Below are 25,146 nucleotides of genomic sequence, written 5' to 3'. Positions count from 1 at the left end.
TATATTCTCGTATTCTTTTAAACATACCCAGGGCATAATTCAAAAAGTTATTTTGCTTTTGAGTTTTCTCTTCTAGACCTAAATGAATCATCTCAAAATTGCATTATTCTTTACATAATATATGTAATTTATTTTTTCAATGATTGCTAGGAGGTTATATGGCAACATGAGATCCTAAAAATATTAAAAAAATAGAGCTCTTCCCCGAATGAGCATAATATTTCAACAAACTGATATTAAAAGTTCAAAACCTATAGAGAGAAAACCGATATTTTCCCACATGTATGTACGTTAATATCAAAAGTTCCGTACTAATTTCATCTTTAGGGGCTTGTTTGTTTGGCAGTTTCGGCTTTCGAAGCCGAACCTTTCAAACATTTTGGCTCCATGGGGCCGCATGAAGGGTGGACTCCATTTCTTTCGCCCTTTTAGAGACTGATATCTCATGATTCAAGATTTTTCGATAGTAAATGTATTGGAGAGAGAGAGAAAGGGAGATGAGAAAGAAGAGAGAATTTTAAGAGGGAGAAAGAGAGCCCCAAAATGTAAGATAGACTAGAAAAATGGCAATAGTGACTTGCAAAGGCACCCATCCAATGATTGGAGAAATAAAAATAAGAAAAAGTTTGATACAAGGTATCAACCTTATAATAATATATAATTGAGGCGAACCTCAATAACTCATTTAGAAAGGTAGTTTGGCATTGGAAAACTCATCATTTCCAACGATGTTGGATATAAAGAAGAAAATATTTCAGGTCTTAAAAATATTGTATTTTGTAACAAATTATTTGAATAGTCTATTTTCAAATATATATAAATATCCTCGATTCGTTTTGAGAGCCAAATGTAACAATAGGAGTGAGAACATGTTTTTAGGCTATTGTAACAGATTTCAGCACTAAAAGTGCATCTTAAATGTGAACGCTTTATATAATTGCACCTACTACAAGAACAATAATGAACCCATAGATTTTTAAATATGTGCTAGAAAAAAAGTCTATAACATCTAATAAAAATCTTTGAGTCTAAAAATTGTCATAATTTTAAAAAATCTATGGACATTTAAGAAGATATTAATTAACACTATAAATTTACCAACATCCCATTATAAATTTAGAATTATTTTACTCATGCAACTCCTAAAAAAGATATATTTAAGTTAAGGAAAAAGTTTGTATAGGACCGAGGCTTTAAACAATCAAATTAGAGTCCACCTCAAAAATTTCACTAGAAGAGGTTGTTTTGATGCTCAAATATTCTCAAATTGATCATCTTGACATCAAGATGCATGGACATGAGAAAAAAAAATGGATTTGAAGTTTTGGAAATAGTACATTTTGTAATGCATTTTTGGACCGTTAGTTTTTAAGATTTTCAAGTTTTCATAGATCTGCTTGATTTACACTTAATTTGAAGCTTTAAATTTTATAATTAAGGAAAAAGTTTACGTAAGGATGAAACCTTATAATGTAGAACTACGGATGCACCTAAAAAAATCCATCGAAAAAAGCAGTTTTAATGTTAGGTACCCTATACAAACATGGGCATTTTGATTATTTAACTCATCTAAGACGCCCCAACTAATAACCGGAGCATCAAAATAGTTATAAAATTACCTTTTTAATTTCATTTTACTCAAGGAACTCCTAAAAACAATCTCCATTAGTACCCATATTGCCCCCTTTCAAGGTTGAATACCAACAAGCATGAGCATTTCAATAATTCGACCGACATAAAACTCCAGAAAAAACTTCAAATTTTCAAAACCCAAATATATTTTTTTTAGATTTTTGGTGTGTAATAACAAAACAAACTTTGGATTTTCAAAATCCAAATAAATTTTTATGGATTTTTGGATGTGCATCAACAAAACAAACTTTGGATTTTCAAAATCCAAATAAATTTTTATGGATTTTTGGATGTGCATCAACAAAACAAACTTTAGATTTTGAAAATAAAGCCAAAAGACTCCAAAAAAAACTTTGAGTTTTCAAAACCCAAAGTTTTTTTTTTTTGATGCACACAAAAAAAACTAGACTTTTTTTTGTTGATAAAACAAACTCTAAGAAAAACTTTGGATCATCAAAATCCAAAGTTTTGTTCTCTATATTTTTTATCGTGCGTGAATAGAAAAAACTTTGGATATTCAAAATCCAAAGTATTTTTCACTCTTAAATGTATCGAAGGCAAGGGTTCGGCATTGTTAAACTTGGAATCTTCAAAATTTGAGATATGGGCAATCTCATCAATTTTTTTTAAAAATCAATATGCATTAACTGCAATGTTTACAAAATCGAACCGGAACGGTTAATTAGATATGGGCCCAGAAGCAATTTAACTGGCCTAATTGGTAAATTGGTTAATTCAACCATTCTAATTGGATAAGTCACAAGGGGTAAAAAAGTGCTGAAAACATAAAGAGTACAAAAAAAAAAATCTACTAAAGTATGAGAAGCACATTAAGAATGATGAAAACAAAATGCATTACAATGAAGTTGAAAATTAATGAAAAACATGGATTTTATCGAATCGATTTGTGCCTAGGAGTATTTTTAATTTTTTTTAAAAAGATGAGAAAAAAATAAAAGCGAATATTAGTGACCAAAACAAATTTTAATTTTTACCATAATGTAAAGAATATTAAAAAATGCACTACAAACTAAATTCTTTATTTTTGAGAATTTATATAATTTTTTATTTATTTTTTAAACACCAGTCTATCATTAAAACCGCCCAAAACTGAAACCATCTAACGTGGCGGTTAGTGATTGGATTGCCCGATTTTTCCAATAATGATGAACTAACATTTGATTTGAAAGGATACACACATAAATTACTCTAATAACTATGCATATTTATTACAAATATCCATTGCTTTTTTCAAAAATTTGAAAATACCTAAATTTTTCTAAATCTACATCCATACCCATTTTTCCACCCTTCACTTTTATTTTCCAAAATACCCTTCCTGTATCATGGTTTTAATATAGCCGTGATACATTATGGCCCTCTTGCTCTCTTTCATTTTTAGGAAGCACTGTGGTGGTACTTTGTATATCACGGTACTTACTTCATCTAATGGTGTGATGCTACGCAATGCATCACATGGTGCTTTAAGCACCACCACTATTTGTGTTGTGATTCATAATCACAACACTAACAATGCTAACCCTGGTGATCAAAGTGTAGGTAAATGGTCTAAAATATTTTTAATTATATTTATTTAAATATCGATTAAATATTATATATTAAATATTATTTGAATGGTAATATTATTCCGATCAAGTTCACATAGACTTGAATAGTATTTGGGCCCAATATTTGATCATAGATCCAACTTGCGGGATCCAATTTTTGGACCCATACTCGGACCTTTGTTAGCTCCAGTCGTCGTCAGGTCCCAGGTCGAGTCGAATCATTGAGTCTCGAGTTGCCTATCAAGGGGCTTTTGGAAACGATTAGTGTGAAAAAATAAGCATGGATGTCGCTTTAAAACAGTTTAAATATTTTATAATTTATGAAAAAATAAGATATAAGTGCAATAATTACCCACTAATTAATAACTTAATATTCGATGCGGTCTCCACATCGCCACGAAACAAACAAAATGCAAAGGAACATTTATCAGATCCCTCTTCTTCTCCTCCCCCACTGAGAAACGGAGAGAGGGTTTTTAGAGAGAGAAAGGAGAGAGAGAGAGAGAGAGAGCAGATCCTCTTCAAGAGAGAACAACAGAGAGAGCCTTCAGATCCCATTTCCTTTCTGATTTTATCGGTCCAGAGAGGGAGAGAGAGATGTCATGGTTTGCAAGGTCTCTGGCCTCCCCTTTCATGGACGACCCACAATCCTCAGAAGAAGGAACGATAGACTCCTCCTCTCCTCCATCAAAGGGCGTCAAAGAAGATCTCTCTCAACTCACCAAAACCTTCACTCGCCAGCTTCGTGGTGTTGCCTCCTTTCTCGCTCCTCCTCCTCAAACCACAACCACTTCTTCTTCATCGGAGGGCCCTACTCAAAACCCTAACCCTAATCCAAACCCTGATTCTGGCTCTGATTCATCTAACCTTAGCGCTGATACAAATCCTAACCCCAATTCTCCTAGGCTTGGTGGGATCAGGAACGATCTCTTTGAGATTGGGGGAAGTTTCAAGGCTGGGTTTTCTCGACTATCGAGCAATAAGGCGGTGACTGAGATCTCACGATTTGCATCGAATCTGTTACCTCTTGGTGATGATGAAGATGAAGAGGATGTTGATGCCAATGGTGGTGATGAGAAAGCTAGGGAAGCAGTGGGGATTACAGAGGAGGTGTTGGCTTTTGCAAGGAATATATCAATGCATCCTGAGACATGGCTCGACTTTCCTCTCTTTGCTGATGATGAAGATTCTGATGGTAATTCTCTCTCGTTTCAAATAATTATTTCCAGTTATGGTTATTGTTTCTTTAATACACGAAACTATGACTTACAGCAACTAATGAAAAGATAATCCAGTGCTTGTGCCAAAAAAAGATTGGATGTAGCTTTCCTGTCTTTCTTGCGTCGTCATGTCTCACAGAATAATTTATGTCCAAATTTTATGAGACATCAACCATTTTTTGATGTCTCCAAATAGCATTAGTTTTAATAATCTGCAGTAAATGGAGACCCTTTGAAATCTTTATTATGAGAAGAACCATTGGCACCTGTGAATTTTGAAGGCACATTCAAACCAAGTTAGCTTGTAAGGCTGTGTTTCTCTGTTCTTAAGGTCACTTTCAGTTTCTTACACTGGGTAACTCTTGTTTTGGCAGATTTTGACATGTCTGATGCCCAACAGGAGCATGCTTTGGCTGTTGAACGTCTAGCTCCAAGGTTGGCAGCTCTCAGGATTGAGCTTTGCCCTAGTCATATGAGCGAAGGCTGCTTTTGGAAGATATACTTTGTTCTGCTGCATTCTAGGCTCAATAAGCATGATGCTGATCTCTTGTCAACGCCTCAGGTTTGTGCCTCAATTCCTTAGTCATTGTAATACCTATTTCCATGCATCATGTAGGATGTAATAATAGGTCTTCAATTGAGCATTGTGTATTTCCAACTCCTCATATGTTTGCAGAATAGTGATTGGTTGTCTTTTGGAGGCATTTCACAACAATGTTGTTAAGACCGGACCTGTGACCGAACTGCTGAGGGCAGCTATTTGGTCAAAGTGGTTGAATTGAACCAGTTCACCAGTCAAACAGATCAAATAAATAGAAATTATTTGAAACAAAATTGAATATTTGTAAAATTCCTAAAATTCGATTATTTTATTTCAAATTTCCTAACTTTTTTTCAATCTAAAACCAATAAACCAAAGAATTATTCCAAAGTACTTACTTAGGGTTAGTAAACTTCTGATATAGTGGCTGGAACAAACTTGGAAAGTTGCCGATTGATCACCAAAGCTAGGGTTTTTTTTGGATAGAGAGAAGGTTGGCAGAAATCTAATCTCTCTCAGAAGAAGATGTTTTTAACCCTGAAGACCCACCCAAATGTTTGTGCCAAACCCTTAACAAACTCAAAAGGATGAAAGGCCCCATTAAAATTGGTTAAAATTATGAAAAAAAATGAAACGGGGTTGGTTTCTGTCATTTTTAGGACCCTATTTGGACAGGCTTATTTGGTGTTGTATTGTGGTGGATTGGTCTCTCTAGACATTGGACTGGCCAGTCCAGCACTAGTCTAGTGGACTGGCCGATCTAGGCTAGAAAAGCCACTAGTTTTCCGGTTTCTAGTTCGAACTGTCTGGGCTGGTCCAATCTTATATGGTTAGATTCCCTTTCAAGAAACTTTTATTTGTAAGTTTTTTGATAGGTAACCAAGTTTGGTAAATGGAGATTATCGAGGTAAACCTATTTTATAACAATAGGATTTAATTACATGCACTTTTTATTCAAAGTTAGAACACCCATTTTGGGGACCCAAACATTTTGTAACACCGTTTATAGTCAATTAGTAGTTAATATAAAAGAAAATGAATATTGGCTTCATGCATATTTTTAATAGATATCAGTTTCATGGTTGTGCTTTATAGGAAAGAATATTGGGCGGTCAAGAAACAAGATACCCATAGGATGAGTGTAGCTGAGATGAGGATGTTGAGATGGATGAGTAGCAAGACAAGAAAGGATAGAATTAGGAATAAATACATACGAGGGAACTTAGGTGTGGCTTCAATAAGATGAGGGAACCTAGATTTAGGTGGGCTGACCATGTGAAGCATAGACCTAATACAACACCGGTTAGGAGGTGCAATTTGGTTCAAGTGGAAGGCTCTAAAAGGGCAAGGGGAAGGCCCAAAAGGACATGGATGAAGCGGTGATAAAATATTTGATGACTTTTGTTCTTATTGTGGGTATGGCTCTTGGTAGAGAAGAATGGAGGAACATGATTCATGTGACTTTTGTTCTTATTGAGGGTATACCCCAAATAATTGGGAGAAGGCTTGAATGTTGACGATGATGATGATGATCAATATCTTAGTTATAACAAATGCCTTTTAATCCTGGGCCTACATGTAAATCTTTTATTGTCCATGGCTTATAAATCTTTTGTTGGACCTGAAAATATCCTTCTTTTCTCTGTCTTCTCGATCGCCCCTTTTCCATGTAAATTTCGCCCTCCATCTATACTTCCCCCGACCTCATCTCCCTAGTTTCCCTTCTCAGACTACTTCTTTGGGGCTATTTCCACTCAGTTATGGGTCACTTCATTCCAATCGTACAACCTCGATCTCCTTTGAGACACTACGGAAGTCTTTTCGGCCCCCTTTTTTTTAAATGAAACGTCTTTTTGGCTTCCTTTTTTCATAATGAAACATGTCTAGGAGTCTGTCCTCCTGTTCTTGTACAATGATAATGCTTCCAAATCCCAAGCCCCATAGGAATGTCTCACTATTTGCGTGTTGTATTTCCCAAATGCTCCACGAGAATAATAACGCTATTATAACAATCCCAGGGTAGGTTGTAGATGTAGAACCACAATTGCTCTCCAGCTAGATGCCTCTCACTTCCCTGCTTCATCCTTTGACCTTTTGAAGTATACAATTTCTTTTCACGATATTTTTTCTTTATAACCAGTTGATCCCTATGGATTTTTCTCGTGTCGAAATTTTTGAGAGATCCTTCATCAGCCCAATTTCAACAGATACGCAACTCGTCTTCTTTTTAACCAAATTGGTGCTTAGAAAAGGAGAAAATTGGTCGAAAGTTGTGGAATTTCTAATGGGCATCTTTTGTAAGGTTCAAAGTTTAACATTTTTTTTTTTTTTTTGAGGGAAGTTAACTAACATTAAATAACAAGTGAGTTACATCAATACTGTGAGGTTCACATAGCATGGACCTCGGTAAAAACGTGGTCCCTGAGAGGAGGACCACAAAAAACTTGCTCTATGAAAATAAGAAAAAGGATTAGTAGGAGAGAGAAGTGTAGGGCTTATGGGAATGCCCTATTACAAAAACGAAAAAGGATTGCATGGTAGGGGCTTATAATTTTAGCCATTTGCACACTACTTCCATTTAGTTCTGTTGCCGAGCTGCTTCTTTAGTGATTGCGTCTGCCATTGCGTTTGCGGTCCTTTGAGTGTGCTTCCAAGACACTTCCAAGCCCCTGCATAAGTGGTCGATCTCATAAAAAATATGAGCCAAATACCAAGGTGGGTCAATTTTCCCCGATCCCCACGTGATAATGTTTTTGGCATCTCCTTCAATCTCAAGAAATCTACCCCAGTAACTGTTATATTTCTTGAGTCCAATTAGGAGGGCTTTGGCCCCTCTGCCATCTGCGAGTCCTTTGTTCCTATGTATTCAGAGTAGGTTAGAAGGACTCCTCGTTCATGATTTTGATACACACCCCCAATGCCTGCCGGACCTGGGTTTCCCAATGAGCATCCGTCAAAGTTGAGCTTTATATAGCCCTTTGAAGGAGGAGTCCATCGAGGGATACTTTTAACTTGGTGATGACTAAGGTTAAGGAGGTTATCCCACTCTCTCAAGAAAGAAGAGGCCGAGATACCCACGAAGGGTTTGTGTTGGGAAACCCAAAAAATAACAGAGGACGTTTTTTTTTTTTGAACAGGGTCTTGAACAGGGTCTGGAATGTTTTCTTTTCCCCTCGAAAGATCCTAGAGTTTCTTTCCCCCCATATGTGCCAGAGGGTAGCTGCTACTGCGGCTTTCTAGAGTATTTTCCCAGATTTCCTCCAACTTTCCTCGTAGGAAAGGGCTAGCAAAACAGGGACAGAAGGTGGAAGAACCCATGAGAGTCTAAATAACTGAATCAGTAGACTCCAAATAGAGGATTCAAAGTCACAGTGTAGTAACAGGTTTGTTACAATTTCTTATTCTTTAAGGCACATTATGCATCTGTTAGGAAATTGAAAACCTCCCTTCTGGAGGTTGTCTATGGTAAACGGCTTACCTTGAGCCGCTAACCACTGAAAAAACTGTGCCTTGGGGGTGCGATAGAATTCCACACTCTATTGAGGAAGGGACTATGTCTGGCACTTCTGTCAATACCGAGTAAAAGGAGGCTATTGTGAACCTCCTTGAGGGGGATGGGGTCCAAATCAGGGAATCCATCCCCGATTGCGATAAGAAAATTCCATGGAGTTCAGTGCTGAGGGTAGCAAATTGAGGGACTTTGTCATCGGAAAGGGACCTTCTAAAAGATGGGTTCCAAGTCCTGCAATTGCCAGTGAGAGTCCACTCCTCCGCAATCAGCTAGTCTTTACGGTTGGATATGGCAAAAAGAGAGGGGAATCTGTCTTTGATGGTGATAAGACTAACCACAAATCCTCCCAGAATCGCACTCTATTACCTCCTCTTGCATGAAATCAAATGTTTGTTCTGAATTGAGGGCGGGGATACCAGAGTTTTCCAAATTCCCGATCCTGAGGGGTAGGAATTTGTCTCTGGCATCTTTTGTACTTGCTGATCCTTCATTTCTGCCCTTTTCTGCCCTACTGTTCTTTATTTTCTTTAGATCAAACAAGCTTGCAGTCATATCTCTCTACGAGGAACCCTATTGACTCATTTGATATCTGATTGCCTTAACTCCGGCTCCCTTGTTTCTTTCCGGCGTCCTAGGTACCATGTCTCCATGAAAGGTACTTTTATCCTTTGAGACTCTTTTGTAACTTTCTTTTTCTTGAGGAGGCACCATTCATTCCTCAAATCCTTTTTGACGAAGATTCCTCAAATCCTCTAGTCTAGAATTCATGAGCCTGGTTCATTGGTGGAGGGTAGCAAGGGTATCAAGGGGAAGACAAGGATAGCACTGAAAATCACTAAAATTCAGCATGTAGGGGAGCACCACGCTTGAGAAGAATCTTGATTCTAAGGTTTTGACACTCAGAGAATTTCTTTCTGCTCCTTTGTCCACCTCCTGTCTCCATTCTTGCTTTAAACCATCAGGCTTTTTTCCTAGCGCAGCTTCCTTGTCCTCACATGTTTGGATATGACACATGGTCCAATGGGTTATTGAGTCAACCCTACCTCTCAGCCTTGACAAATTACTAAAGGTCATTTTTTTTAATTATCTCCTCTATAATCTGAAATTTGCAGCTTGAAAATTGAAGATGTGGATGATTATCTCCCACCCAGAAAATGGATATCCTTAAGACCGCATTGTGTGATTAATGCAGGACTACTATTCTTCTTTAATCATATGTTAAGTATTAGAAACAAGGGGGAAAAAAAAGTAGGGTGCAGCTGAAAGAAGGGAGCTTTAGTAGGGGGAAGCTGAAAGAAAGGAGGTTGGAAGAAAATTCTAGAAAATCAGGGCTAAAATAAAAGATTCATTCATTTATTATATGACATCTTTTCTTTGCAACTTTGCTTGGAGAAAAGGTTTGAACTGGCTTGCAAGTTGGCATCTAAAAAGTTGATAAGCAATATCTATTTCAACATGTTTGTATGTTCTGGAGTTATGCATTGTGAAGCACAATAATCCGAGTTTTTGCATGATGTCCAATAATTGCAGTATGAAGTACAATAATTACCTCATCTAATGATCAAAAGAATTTGCTGAGGAATTAATGGTGAAGAATGAAGAAGTATCATGTCAATTTTCCATAAGATGTTGGAAACGTAGCATCGCTTATAGATGTTTTATAACTGGACTTGACAATCCCAACCTTTCCCCACTTGTCTGCAACAATAATTTAGTGGTGAGAGTTGAACATTAGTGGTGGCCAGAAGGGGCTAAGCAGTAAAGGACAAGGTGGCAAATAGTGTTATATGGGTACCTGGGAATGTCCCTCTCTTATTAGAAGTAGTGGGCCAAAAGTATGAATAGATAAAGGTGGACAGGGAACTAGGATGTGATGAAAAATCCATCATAGGATAAACATGAGGTCATACATAAAAGATTGATGTTGAAGCTTGAATTATGACTAATGGATTATTGAAGAAATTTGGTGGGGGATAACTTGGGGAATTCAAAGATGGTTGATGGATCAGGTACAAGGAGGCAGATTTGATGTTGTTGAATTAGTCTGGTGCATGGAGGTAATGTTGGGAGATAATTACCAAGAACAAGAGTTCTTAGTCCTGAATATGGATAAAATTTGAAAGAATTCAGGTCGGTTTCCCAGAGTTGAAACAGATAAAGATCTTGGGGTCATAGTAATTATCCAGTATCTTTTATTAAGTGGAGATATTTTCTTGGAATACCAGAATCTGATTAACTTAAGAAGGCAGTTATTGGTTGGCTGGATGATCTTGAGATAATATGCTCACTTGTCATTGATTATACAAGATATTGAAATAAGAAAAGTATCCTGTCCACATCATGTGGACCAATGGTTGAGGTCTCATATGGACATATCCAACGGATGAAAAAATTAGTCTCGTATTTTATTTTTTATTTAAATAAGGTACTTATCTGAATTTTGGAGTGTAGGTGTATTTTTTATAAATCTAACTAAATAGAATGATAAAAAAAAAAATTTAAATAAAAAATGACCAAAATACCTTTAAATTTATTTTGATGAATATTTTTTATCAAAATATCTTTTTATTAATTTTATTCAATCTTACTTATAAAAATGAACCTAAAACCAAAATTTCAGATTAATATCATTTTTAAATAAAAAATAAAAAATAAAAAATAAAAAACAAGATTCATTATTGGCCCTTGGATGAGCATATAGTTCAATTTGAACCATTAAAAGCTGCATGTACACCTTTTAAGCGTCCACATGATGTGGGCGCAATACCAACCCATTGAAATATTGGGAGATGGGACATCCCAAACCCAAAGGGTATGCATCGCCTTGAGGGATTGTCAATAACAAATGTACTGTTGGAGGGAGAGCCATAGATGCAACTATAGTGTGCCAACTTTGATATGATTATGATTTATTTCCTTTCCATTTCATTCTTCGAATAAGGGAACATTGAATTTGTATACTTGGAAGTCTTTGTGACCTTCTTTTGAACTTCAAGAAAATTTCTATTTCTTTGTCCACCACAAACCATCCTTTTTGTGAGAAAATGATGAAATATTTCTCCTTTGAAGTCTGAATTACAGAGGGAATGAACTTGATGGTGATAAATCCCAATGTTGGAAAAAATGCTAGGCAGCCCCTAGGTGTGTGTGTGTGTGTGTTTTTTTTTAGGTTTTTTGTTTCTTTTTTATTTTTTTTGGGTGGGGTTGGTGGGAGGAAAAGAGAGAAGAGGACTCTCAAAATCCATAAAGATTAAACACCAAATATTAAATAACTTAAATACAAGAGCATATGCCCCAAGTCCATACTCAAACTTTTATAGGCTCCAATCTCCATAGTACATACTCTGTACTATAGTTATCGAGATCCACCTATCAAGGGGTCACTTTGGAATCCCGATATTGTGCTCTGGGGAAGGGGTTCTCTCTCCTCCGCAATTCTTAAATTTTGGAATCTTGATCCTTCCAATTAGGGATCGAGGTCCTGAGTTGCACAGAAAATAGATTCCCTAGCATTATAATATAGTATGGTAGTATAATATAAGATAGCAATGTGGTATCATATAGTAGTATAGTTTAGCAGTATAGTACAGTCTAGTAGTGTGGTATACTACTATACACTATATGGTGAAGTATATATTGTATATATAGTTGTATATAGTAGATTTAAATATACTACCATATAGTATGGTGTAGTACAGTAGAATAGTAGCATATAGTATACTTTAGTACTTAAGTAGTAAAGTGCTCTAGGGTTCCTTAATTTTTAACCAAATGGTGGTCGGTCCTGTACAATTTATCATTCGGTCTTGAGCAATTTTGGATTGAGTTCCTTCACATATTTGGATAGAGATCCCTAGATTTCCAGGGTGTACGGACCTTGATCCCTACCATAGGGAGCTTTTTGCTTGACGATACATATCCTAGTTGTGATTCGTTCCGATGTCAGAACAATACTCCGTACACTTTTCAAAATGGCGTAATCCAAAGTTTAAACCCGCATTTTAGTGAGAACTGAGAACGTCAGAAAAGTATGAGTGTACAAAAGATGAAAAGAAATAAATAGGAATTTAGATTTCAATCATCATCATGTTCTTGATAATCATCAGCTTCATCCCCAACTCCTCCATATTATTCCAGACTATCCTAATGGCCCTCCTCAGTTTCTTGTGAGTCGGCCTCCCCTTCCTTATCTATCTCCTGTCTCCTCCTCTGTGAACTAGGAGTATATGTCATTGATCTAGTAGTCCTCCTCGGGTTGGAAGCGGGCCCTGAAGTCTCCTGAACCATATCTCACGTCAAACCCTCACTAGGGAAGGCCTCTTCAGTCCCAGGATCTTCAACCAATCACTCGTTGGAGCTTGGAAGCCTTTAGATGCAGTGACATCTGTTTTCTGGCGATCGTCAAAATGTCTCTAGCTCTGATTATACTTGACAAAGACTAAATCATTGAGCCTCTTTTGTTCAAGCCTGTATCTTCTCTGTGTACACTTGTAGGAAAATTATGAGCTACAATTTTAGTAGTATGCCGATGATATAAATCACTAAATCTATCATAGTCTAAAATTTTTACCATCTAAAAAGAGCTCCAGTTTCGCCCACAACTAGATGAGGTGCATTTTAATCTCAATACCCTTATTGCCATCCTTTGTAAACTTGGAGCACTACTCCCATGTTGGCTTCACCATGGGGCTGCAAAAGTGCAAATTCAAATTGTATGCAAAGGACAATTACTAGAGGTCTATAATATGATCAAATTTAATATCTACATTCCTATGAAATTATGCAAAATGAATTAATCTTAAATAAATTATTCCATTCAAATAGATTACTTGGATCTGATTTAGTTCTTTGTCTCACTGTCATGACCTTGCTAAATGATTTCAATGCATACTTGTACAAAATCAACTTAATTGCAGATATCTTATCTTGGAAATCGCTGTTTGGGACATTCATTATGGCCTTCCATTTATTCAATCCTTCCTCTCAAAATCCAGGCCTGCATAAGAGAACTTTGGGTTCAAATAGTGCCCAGCGGCTTGTAATGGCTGATAAAGCTGGATATCCTGTTTTGTATCTATGATCTCCCATATTGGGCCATACGTACTCTCGTCATGGCTCATGCCTCTGTTATCTCCCTCTTTGCTCCTAGTGCATCATATATAAAGCCCATAGCGGGCTTCACCTCACTATTGACCAATCTTAAAACTTTCAATAAGGGTGGAAATGCTTTACTAAGTACACTACCCTCCTCCAAAAACTCTTAGGCAAGAATATTTCTACCCATTTCCTTTTTAGCATGCTTAGACCACTTGTATTTAGACCACTTTTCTGAAGTGAACATCGGTCTCAGTTTCTCTTCTTGAATATACCCTGTAGAATTTGGAAAGAAGTTGCAAATCTCGTTTCCCCAGTCGTCTCTATATCCCTCTTCTCACTGAACTTGCATATTATGCTTAGGGTGTGCCACTAGAACAGAACATTGTTACAGCCTTAGCCCTAGTAAGTGTACCCGATACCTAGGCATTTCACCATTCACCTCAAGCATGAGGTCTATGTAGTATGCTGCACATGAGATTCCAAAGATACGAGGCTGGTTTTGGTGCAACAAATTAGCAGCAGCCGATATATTTGATGTAGCATTACTGGTTACCACTTAAAATGACGTTCTAGTCCCACCCCTTGTCAATTAAAGTAAAAATGAATTGTGCTTCATGTACATTATTAGATGCATCAATAGACCTCAAAAACATTGTCCTTCATAGACAATTCACCATTAGGTTCATCACATTCCTACTCGTCACTCCCTTGTGACCCCACATTGGACCTACGCATCCTTATGGATCTTAAGGTGCTCCTTTGTGAGCTACCTCCTTTTGAAGCAATGACTCCTGAAAGTCATATGGGGTTGGCCTTTCAACCCTAGCCCAAATTGGCCCATTACTTTGAAGCAATGCCTCCTTTTTAAGTTTTTTGGGTTGGGAAGGAGGTGGAAGAGAGTTGGGGGGGGAGTGGGGGTTGTGGGGAGTTCCATTTATTTGAGGCTTCTTCATCTGATCATCATCCCCATCATTGTCATAAACATTCACCCCTGTGCTCAACTCTTCCATACTTTTGCTGTCTGCTATTTTTGCCATCCATAGTCAAGAATCTCCTTCCTTATTTCTCCCAGTACCTCCTTACATGGCAACATCCCCCTTATTCCGATGTGGTGTTTCTGATATCCATTAATCCCCGCATTTGTATCTTTACCACAAAAATTGCATCGGAATTTGCTTTATCGCTTTTATCTAGTCAAAAACCATATTTCCATCCTGGATCTCCACTCCCATTTGTACCCATTGAAGACATTTGGAGAAAAATTAAAAAGATCTCAAATATGAAAATAAAAACCTATCCTTGTTACCCAATATTGGATCTTCAACATTTTGGATGAGTATGAACTTCTAAATCACCCTTAATTTTTCATTTTGGGGCTTCAATGCCTCTAAAATGAGCTGTGGGGGTTTTGAATAGCCCCCTAGTCCGTTTTTCCCCCCTACTAGGGGCAAAAAATATAGGGCATTTTCCACCTTGCGCAAGGGCAAAACCTGGGTGGCTGCCCAGGTCTGGGTGTTGGGCACCCTCTAGGCAGCGAACAGGCTGCCCAGGCAGGTGCCTAGGGGCACCTTGCCCAAAACTACCCACCTAGGACTGGGCAGCTGCCTAGGCTGTAGGCAGGCTGTTTTTTGTTTCCATGATAAAGCCATAGAGAGAATGGGTACATAAAGAGCCTCGTACCAGAGTGAATGCATTCGTGATTGTCTTTGTGTGTGTGTGGATGTGTCTGAGAGAGAGAGAGAGAGAGAGAGAGAGAGAGAGAGAGAGAGAGAGAGAGAGAGAGATTTTCGTTCTTGAGCAAATGAGAGGGAGGTCAATCATGAGATCTATAATTTGTTGCATTTCCATGGATGCTTCACACGAGTAGGCTCCTCTAGACACTAGAGTGAAGGGCGATCCACGGGGACACTAGACATGTGAACTAATTATAAAAACGGCACTTGTTCCAAAACTAAGACAACCTATTTCCCCCTACCATGTGCTCGATAGTAGTTTTAAGTGAGCCCTTCAGAAATCTCAAATGCTAGGCTAGAGCAGGAAAGGGAGGGCAAGTTGGAAAGAAACTTGGGAATGCGGCTCTTGGTTCGGTGGTGAGGGCGGTGAAATTGCAATTTGATGTCAAGAGTTCCATGCCCGACCTTACTAACCTAAACAATGTTGGAAGAACTTGTCTTTTCCCTCTTTTTCTTGCTTGGAAAATCATTTGCATTTTGGGTGCTTGTAATCCCAATGTTTTTATGAAAATTGCTAATTAGTACCAGTTTCTGAAATGGGATAGTATTCTGAAACATTACCCAGATGCTGTATGGTATATGGTACACCACAGGGTCATCCCTAATATGTTCCTATCAACAGATTCTGGAGGTCAATTATATGTTTTACTTTTTGATGATAGACATTTGCTGGAAGATAGTGGATGCTCCCATTTTGTACCATACACCTCTGCGGTAAGGTATATGGTTCAAAATGTCATACACCACTTATAATATACGATTACCACTTATAATATACCATTTACTGCCGTTTTAGGGCATGTGGTAAACCGCTTACTTCAATATTTGCAATTCCACGTATTCCAGTCAACATCTTGTGCCCCAAATCTGTGGAAAAAGATCAACATATTGTGCCCTACAATTTCTTAGAACTTCACTTGATGGCTTTAAATTCCAATGCAGATTGTTGAGGCCAGGAGCATGCTAATGCATGAGCTTCAAAACCGGACAAAGAAGGCCTCTGAGGGCTTAGACAGAAGCCCACCCCATGTCCAAGAAAGCATCAATTTGGAGCCCCAAGATAAGCCTGCTGCCACCTATCTCGAACCCACTAGCTCAGGCCCTATGGACTCTCAAACCTTTGAAAAGCAAACTGAGCCAATTGATACTAGGGTTGTTGACAAATCAGTTATAGAAGAATCACCTGTAATCCAAAATAAAGGGGTTCTAAGCTCCACTTTGAAGGTTTCATCTGATCCCAAATTCGAAGATGGGGATGATTGGTTAGAGGAAGAAGAAGGTAATGAGATGGGGGGCTCAGTTGGGATAAAGGCTTTATTGGGTAATGAAGAGGATGTTTCTTTCAGTGATCTCGAAGAGGAAGAGGATACTATTGCTGCTCCTTCGGGTTCTAGGGCAACGGGTGCGAATGCTTTGGGTCCTTCATCTGCTAGGGTTACGAGAGACTGGGTACAGCTGAACAATAGCTCAAGTGAAGAGGAAAGAGAAAAGGTTTCGGGTGGGGGTAAGGCTCGAGGGGGTTCAGATACCGGAGAGGGGAGTGACTGGCTAAGGGTCGACGAGGATGATGTGGTGTGAATGCGAAGTGTGAAAAGTTAAAGTGATCTCTCTCTCTATTCATACACGCACAGAGTGACTAAGTGACACCAGTTAAAGTTCATTGTCGTTTGTATCTATCACCATTCCCACACACTCTAGCTTCTGTTATTTTATTGAGCTTATGACATGCTGCTCTGTAAGGTGCTGTAAATATTCCTCAATTTCATTTGTTTGGGTTCTCCTTCATGGGACGTTGGAACCTCTGAACTCCATGTTCGCATGCTTCATTTTGTGACTTATAGAAGTTGCACAAGCTGGTTTACTGCTATCGTTCCCTTCTATCTTCAACGGGAATGCCATTCCATTTTTCAAGATTAAAATTATATGGACAGTAAGAATGTCTTTTCAGTTTTTGAAATTAATTATTGGGGACTTTTCACACCTATCGGGAAAAGCTCAGAAATAGGGACATGTTTCAGCATCTTATATCCAGTGGTGGGAATTAAGGGATGGTGAGTGATCCATTGGACCACCATTTTCATGGTCGTTGCTGACATCAACGTCCAATACTGGATCAAATTTACTTCCCTTTAAGATCAGTAGAGGGGATATTTGAGCGCGCAAGCAGTTTACATATCCATTTTATGCAAGGAAGACGTATATAAGGTTGCAACCCAATAGTATAGAAGTAAGATATACCTTAAAAATCCAATAGAAAAGAGTATCTTTAAGTTGGAAGACCTTTCAATTGATCAATCTCGACTTGGATCAATATAAAGAAATTTTTTTTTTAAACCTTAAAAATAATACATATTGTAAAAAGTTGTTTAGGAGCATCTAATTTTAAGATTTTCAAGTGTTTATAGATCTGTTCAATTTGTATTGGTTTTACAATTTTAAATCTCATAATTAAGATTTGACATGAATTTTCAAGCTATCGTTAAGGCTTTGGACACCAAAAAGTAGTGCACTTTAATTATATGGTATAAGGTGTGCTATAGAAACCTCGTCCTTTATGTAAAAAGTGAGGTTTGCATAATGTTGCAACATTAAACAATCAAAATAAAACGCACCTCCAAACTTTGTCAAGATACAATTTCACTATCGAAAGTTTTTAAGATTGCTGATAATCTATTTTTCATCTTTAACTATAAAATTTTAAACTCAAAAAATAGTTTTAACTTAAGTAGATCTATAAAAGTATGAAAATCTTAAAAATAGATGGTCTAGATAATGTGTAGCAACATGTACATATCTGTACATCTCGATCTTCAAATAATCAATTAGATGGTTTTCCAACGTCAAAATAGTTTGTTCTCATGGATTTTTGAGGTGCACATTAATTTTAATTCTATGGTGTGAACCTTACATAAACTTTTCCTTAGGTACAAGGCAACGTGTAAAAGCATTTAGAAGAGACTTGAAAACCCTCACCCTCCAAGCCGTTTGATGTCAGATGGGTGGGGTGCGTCGTTCCTCCAATCAATGTTAGTCGAAAAGTTCTCAACAGAGGAACCACACATCCCAGCCGTCAATTTCCACATCAGCGTGCTTAAGAGGGCATTGGAGATTTGTCTTGAAAATCTATTCCACTCATGGCATATGGGCAAACGTTTGGCATACCTTGCGAACATGGAAACTATCTTAGCTAAAGATAATAAACTACTTGGCTTTTAATTGATGCTCAATTCTCACTTTCTGTTACTTTCACGTCGAGAAGCTTGCTCCAATTTTATACATGCATAGCATAGGGAAGTGATATCACGCCGGTTGAATCCTTAGATTTGTTGAACTCACATCCTTATTCATCGATGAATCTCATAAAATATTCATCTTCCTCGGATAGGCTCTCCATTTTTTCTTTAACGCTATAAAGTAAAACACTTTGACAGTGTAAGGTAGGCAAGGGCCCAAAAATTTAGTTCCAGCCCTGGCCAGCCTTGGCTTGAGCTCATGACACAAAAGCCCGAACCACGAAAAAAGGGCTGGCTGGGCTGGGCGGGAACCTATACAAATATAAAGAAGAAAAAACATATTTAGAATAGATAATACATAATTTTCTGGCTGGGCCTAGGTCCCTCCCAAAAATATTTCGATACGAGGGACATGTAACTTGAACCGTGGGCATTAACATGCAGCCCGGAGGCAACCTGAAAGTCCATACACCGGTCCAGTGAAGATTTGATTTTAAGCCATTAAATCTCAAAATAATTTTTTTTGTTCTTTTCCAAATTTGGTCATATGAGGATGACAATTTAAAAAATAAAAACATCTTTTTAAGAATCAGATCTAACTGGCCTATCAGGATTCATTACGTTCAGCAAAATCAATTTACAATGTATTTTTTAAATTCTATTGTTGATGTTGATCATTGGGACACATGAAATTTTATTGTTGATATTGATCATTGGGACACATTTCAAAACATGATACAGTACAGATAAAAATTTTCAGGTAAATTCAAAATTTGGAGTTTGAATACCTTAATTTGGCCCTACGACGGTAGGTTCAGTGTCCAGGTTAGGCTAAGCCATGGCACGAGGTTCATAACTTGGGCTAGCCCTGCCCTTCTGTTTCTGTTTTATAATGAATTTAGAAAAACGAAAAAATCAATATTCTACTGGCTTGACGGGACCCAACCTCATTAACAGGGATGGACGGGGCCTCATAGCCCAAGACTAGGGCCATGTCCCATTAAGCTCTACTTGTGCTAGGCCAGGCTTGAGCCACCCGGCCAAACCCGTTCCTACCCATGTGTATGAATTTTTGTTCACAAAAGTTATCAAACTACACTTAACATTTGAGTTGTCTAATTTTAAACAGCCCATTTTGGATCAAATTCCAAGTAGGTCTGGCAATTGGCCGGGCCTGCCTTGGCCCTTGTCCCTAAACCTGGTTTGTCCCAAGCCTAGCCCCGCGTGGACCTGGTCAAAGAGGTCCTGGTCTAGACCAGGTCCTAGCCATGTCAGGCCTAGCCTGAGCCAGATCTCATGCAAAAAACATGAAAAAATAATAAAAGATAAAATTAAGAAAAAAGAGGGTCCAGCTGGGCCAAATCAAGCCTGCCCTATTGTGGGCCTGTGGTGGCTAGGCCCAGACACCCAACCCTAATTGTAACTATCCCATCAAATACACATCAAAATTAAATTTACAATTTATTAAAGTACACCTAAAATAAATTATTAAATAATATTATATCTTAGATGTAATTGGATAAATTTCTCTTCTTTTTTTTTATTATTATTATTATTATTTTTTTGAACATTGAATTTCTCATCCTTCCTTCGGGGTTTTACACCTACTCGAGTATATGATGATTGGGCTCTATAACAGAGAAAGGCATTCAAATTCATTACGTATATACATACTCGGTTTCAAAGAATGCACAAAGAACAGTCCCTCCACTATATGGGCGGCGACTCTACTACATGTGCATCCCACGCACCCATACGCATACTCCAAATGAAATGCAATACAAATACGCCACCGACCAATCTACACCCTACGCCACCGACTAATCTGTCACCACCACTGTCATGGACGCATCAATACAATTGAATGCAAACCAAAACTACGATAAGGCCCGAAACCCATTTTTACATGCTATACACAGAGAAAAGGAAAACACATGAACAGGTTAAAGGTGCACTGTGTCGTCCATTCCTTTCCAGTTGAGGACCTCATGAGCCAACCCTAATCGCCTCCCCCTCTTTTTCGCAAGAAAGTGAGACTCAATTTTAGGGCCTGATTGAGCTGAAATGGATGGAGGCAGACAAAGAACAATCTTTTTTGCATTTTCAGGATCTGATAGAGCCAAAGTTACCGGACAGACGCTCAATGTGGGACCAAAAGAGGCTCCCAAGTGAAAACTTTGCAGCATGCTTCTCCTCAGGTGGAGCTTTGGCGGTCGCCGTTGCCGGCCTTGCAGAGTCGGGGACTCTGCGCACCTCAAGAACTGCCTGTGGCCCTATCTCCTGCCTGATTGCGTCCAGCGTCTTCGCATCGATGGCAGCCTCGTCTGCCCTGCAGACGTAGAAGCTGTTGAGGGCACGGCCACCACGTGTGGCCACATCAGCTCGAACAACTGAAAGGCCATTCTCACGGAGCACGCGAGTGATGGCCGAGAGGAGGCCAGGGCGATTGACGGTTCGGATGTCTAGTCGGAGTCCCTGTGCAGAGAGAGACAGAGGCAAGAGACAGGGAGGTTTTAGGAGGAAGAGCATATAAGGTTGCTTATTGAAACTGCGCATACACAAGCATTGAAAACCTGGCGTTATCAGGACCAGACTAGCCTTCAAAATCGTTCTAGCCAAACCGGTTAGACCAAGTCTCATAAATCAAAACAGATCGACTGTATCTCATTTTTATCTCAGATTAGACCAACTTGTTGACAGTCGATTGGTTGGACACTGATTCAATCTATTGTAGTGTTTGATTGCACTGACCACAAAACCCAACCATGGGCCCTAAAGGAATAACCCACAACTGATCCAGGTAACCAACCCTAACCAGGCAAGTCCTAACCAAGCTAAAACGGATAATATTTAAAAAAATATATATTTAAAAATACTAAAAAATAAAAATATGTTTAAAATACATTAAATAAAATAAATCCAAATAAAATTTAAAATTTAGCAAAAAAGTGAATTATGAAAAAACAATTTGTGCCTAAGGGCATTTTAGAAATTATTTAAAATATATTTATATAGAAATAAATATTTATGGCCAAAATGTTTCCTCATCTTTTCTAAAAACAAATTTTTTAAATCATTAAAGATCAAAATTTTTAAATTTTTTTTATAATTTTAATTTTAAGATAGGGTGGTCAAATCGGTTGACCCCCTGATCGGCTACAGCCAGGGTCAGGCTGGCCGCTCCTAGTCGACCTGGCCAGTTTTGCAAATAATACTCTTATGGACTGTATTGCCTCGATCGCAATATTAATACGTTTATGAAAAAGAGGCGTTTTTTTTAGAGGGAGAGAGACTTACGTGGGAGACACGGCGCTCAATAGCCGCTTCGATGCACTTCATCACGCCCTGCTTCTCGGCCTCGCTGTCCAAGGGGCACCCGTCCGTGCGACGAATGTAATACTCCTGTTTGGTAAACGACTGAAAGATCAGGTCGACGTTCAAAAAACGTGTTCAACGGGCCGTTATAACCAGAAAAAACAGGTATTACCGATAAAAATCGCCCAGCCAGGCACGTAAAGGAAAAAATAATAAAAAAAACAGAAGAAACATATGAGAAGATTATAATGGTCATTATAGCCAAAAACAAACAGCTTAGTAGCCGAAAATAGAAAAAAATAAAAATATGGGAAATATTAAGCATAAAATTCTTTTTTCCGTAATGAAGATTTTACATCTGATGTTTCATAAATGACTGTTATTTTCATTTATTAAGCATTATTTAACTATTGAGCCAAATATAACGGGCGTGATTCCGTTTTGCATGCACATTTATTCAAAATAATGGCCATTCATCTGCCTAAGCGTAACGTATTGACCTTGTAACGTCCGTTACCTCTATGTAGAGGCAATTTCTTAACCTTTGATCAGATGACTAAACCAAGGGTTCTCACTTTGTTCTCAATAATCCACTGGGCGTGCGTCATATGAGAAAGACATAGGACAAAGACTTCTGTACTGTACATGAACTCTCGAGATATGTGAAAGACATTTACCCCGTCAGTTTATTGGATAGTCTTTATAAAATCATTATTGCAAAGATATTTGCCAATCGATTACAAAGGGTGATCCACTTGGTTATTTGAGGTCCTTAATCTGCTTTCCTAAAAGACAAACAAATTATAAAATAGCAATCAGGCAACTCAAGAATGTATTGATTCCAGAATCAAAGAGAAAAAATCGGATCCTCTTTGTAAGGTGGATTGGAAAGTGCTCCAAAGTATCATAGGCAGCATAGGTTTTAGATCGAAGAGGATATGGAATGAGGGATGTCTTTCATCTTCTCACAACTCAATTCTCGTGAATGGTAAGGCAACTGGTTTCTTTTGGAGTTCTAGAGGCCTCTGACGAGGAGATCCTCTATCATTTTTCTTATATACTTTGGTGGCAGAAATCTTTCTTATATATATTGGTGGCAGAAAGTTTCAGTGTTATGCTAAGATGTGTCTCTTCACAGGGTCTTATTTTAGGCATTGAGTTTGGGAACAATGGTGTAACAATATCACACTTACAATATGCAGATGATACCATAATTTTTTGTTATCCAAATGTAATGGAAATCAGTAGATTGCAGATACTTCTAAAGAGTGTTGAAATGACAACTGGGCTGAAAATAAATCTCTCTAAAATTAAGTTGATCGGAATTGGATGTCCTCAAAACATAGTGTCAAGGATGGTTGCACTACTCGGATATGGTATTGAGAAGATGCCATGCAAATATTTGGGCATCCCTTTGGTGGATTCGAGACCCTCAAAATCTATTTGGGAACCAGTTTTGTGGAAGGCAAAGACTTTGTCTCTAGGAGGTTGATATACACTTATCAAATCTACTATATCTAACTTTTCAGTTTACTATATGTATTTCTTTAGAAAGCCTACGCAGATTGTTAGCATTCTAGAGAGACTTATGAGGAAATTTTTGTGGGGAAATGATGAAAAGCCGAAAAAATTTCATTTGGTTAGTTGGGCCAAGATGTGCGCACCTATAAAAGAAGGTGGTTTGGAAATTCGTAGTTTGAAAAACACGAACTCTGCATTACTCTTAAAATGGTGGTGGAGAGTACATACCCACCAAGATTTCCTTTTGGGTACAGGTGTATGGTATTATAAAAAGGTATTATAAAAAGCCCAAGGAATAAGCCCACTCTTTCCCATATTGGAGGGGGATCGACTTCAAGCGACCTAAATATCTTTGTGGTGACTACCCTCTCAAATACCTTTTCTATGAGGTGTTCTCCAAAGTCTCAAACCCACTAGCTACAGTAAAGGAGGCTAGTTAGGATGTTCATATTAACATTGTTTAATCTATTCATTGCAGGTACAAGACAATGACTGATACTTATCCATGACTGTCAAACTTTGTTGGATATGTTAAACAATGCCCAGCTTTTCCCTAATCTACAGGATGATGTGATTTGAGACCTTACTACCTCGAGTGATTTTTCGTTAAGTTTCCATATGCTCTTATCTTCTAGGATCGATATAGACAACTGGATCTAGGACTTTCCCAAATAAAGAAACTTCATGTTCTGCTTAAAGTTCAGTTGTTTCTATGGATACTTCGTCAAGATAAGCTAATTACTGTGGATAACTTAAGGAGGCGAGGGTTCAGTATATCCAATGTCTGCATTTTGTGCAAAACTAGTGATGAGACAACCTAAAATTTATTCATCTTTTGCCCTTTCATTTCTGATATTTAGAATTGGGTTCGCCAATGTTTTAACTTATCCATTCCAATTCCAGAATTTTGGAGACTGCTTATCACTCCATGGTTATCCCCTGGTATTCCAAAGATGAGTAATATATTTTTGACGTTCTTTATGGGTAAGTGTCCTTTGGGGTGTGTGAAAGGAGAGAAATCAAAGAGTGTTTGAAGGACTTTCTACTTATTTTGCTATGCTAAAATCTAACATTTTAGCCTTAGTAGCAGATTGGTTTTCCTCTCACAAAAATAGTAGTACTACATCAAAGAGTCTTATCATTAACAATCCCTTAGCAGTTGCGACCTTGGGCAACATGAGAGCTAGCTGAAAAGATGTTGTTTGGTCCTCTCCTCCTTTATATTCAATCAAATTGAACTTTGATGGTAGCAAGTTTGGCAATCCAGGGGCAATTGGATATGGTGAGTTGATTCTAAATCATTTTTGTCATGTCTTGTGCTCATATTCAAGCCCGTGTGGTATTGCTACTACAAATAAAGCAGAGGCTAGAGGTTTCCTTAAAGGTTTGAGACTTCTTTCACGGTGGAAAAGGCAAAAGATTATTGAAGGAGATTCGGCAAATGTCATAGCTTGGAGCCGTGAATAATTCAATATTCCATGGAACCTTAGAGTATTATTTCATGAGATTAGGAATATCCTTTCTTCTATTAACGTCAATTTGCATCATTGCTTTCGTGAGGCGAATGAGGAGGCAAATGCCTTAGCCAAAGGAAGAACAAACTCCACTTTTCTGCTTGTCAATTTTTCTAATGCTTCTTCTTTACTTCTTATATATCTTGTATTTTTTAATTCTTTTTTTATTTAATGAAAATGTTGTGTTAATGTTCAAAAGAAAAAGAAAAAAGAAGAATATCTTGTATTTTTTAATTCTTTTTTTATTTAATGAAAATGTTG

At 37.9% G+C, this 25,146-nt stretch overlaps 2 protein-coding genes across 2 annotated transcripts in view; one reads left to right on the top strand and one right to left on the bottom strand.

Annotated features, from left to right (window-relative positions):
- The first annotated feature begins 3,653 nt into the window (after positions 1-3,653).
- Positions 3,654-17,167, top strand: LOC18446937 (uncharacterized). Its single transcript, XM_011629727.3, has 3 exons — positions 3,654-4,395; positions 4,795-4,982; positions 16,245-17,167. The coding sequence occupies exons 1-3, from the start codon at positions 3,798-3,800 to the stop codon at positions 16,878-16,880; spliced, it is 1,422 nt and encodes a 473-aa protein (XP_011628029.1). The 5' UTR covers positions 3,654-3,797; the 3' UTR covers positions 16,881-17,167.
- Positions 17,168-20,158: 2,991 nt separating this feature from the next.
- The window catches only part of LOC18446935 (TRAF-like family protein), a 58,140-nt gene continuing 53,152 nt past the window's right edge, over positions 20,159-25,146 (bottom strand). The window contains exons 19-20 of the mRNA XM_011629722.3: positions 21,833-21,937; positions 20,159-21,010 (exon numbers count right to left, since the gene is read on the bottom strand). Of these exons, the coding sequence (XP_011628024.2) occupies positions 20,639-21,010; positions 21,833-21,937 (477 nt within the window). The 3' untranslated portion in view covers positions 20,159-20,638. The remainder of the gene's footprint in view (positions 21,011-21,832; positions 21,938-25,146) is intronic.

Source organism: Amborella trichopoda, chromosome 12 (assembly GCF_054954075.1).
Source record: "Amborella trichopoda isolate Santa Cruz 75 chromosome 12, AtrichopodaSantaCruz75HAP2 v2.0, whole genome shotgun sequence".
NCBI classification, from domain to species: domain Eukaryota; kingdom Viridiplantae; phylum Streptophyta; class Magnoliopsida; order Amborellales; family Amborellaceae; genus Amborella; species Amborella trichopoda.
Note: the sequence above shows the minus strand (reverse complement) of the source record. Positions and strands in the feature narration are given on the sequence as shown.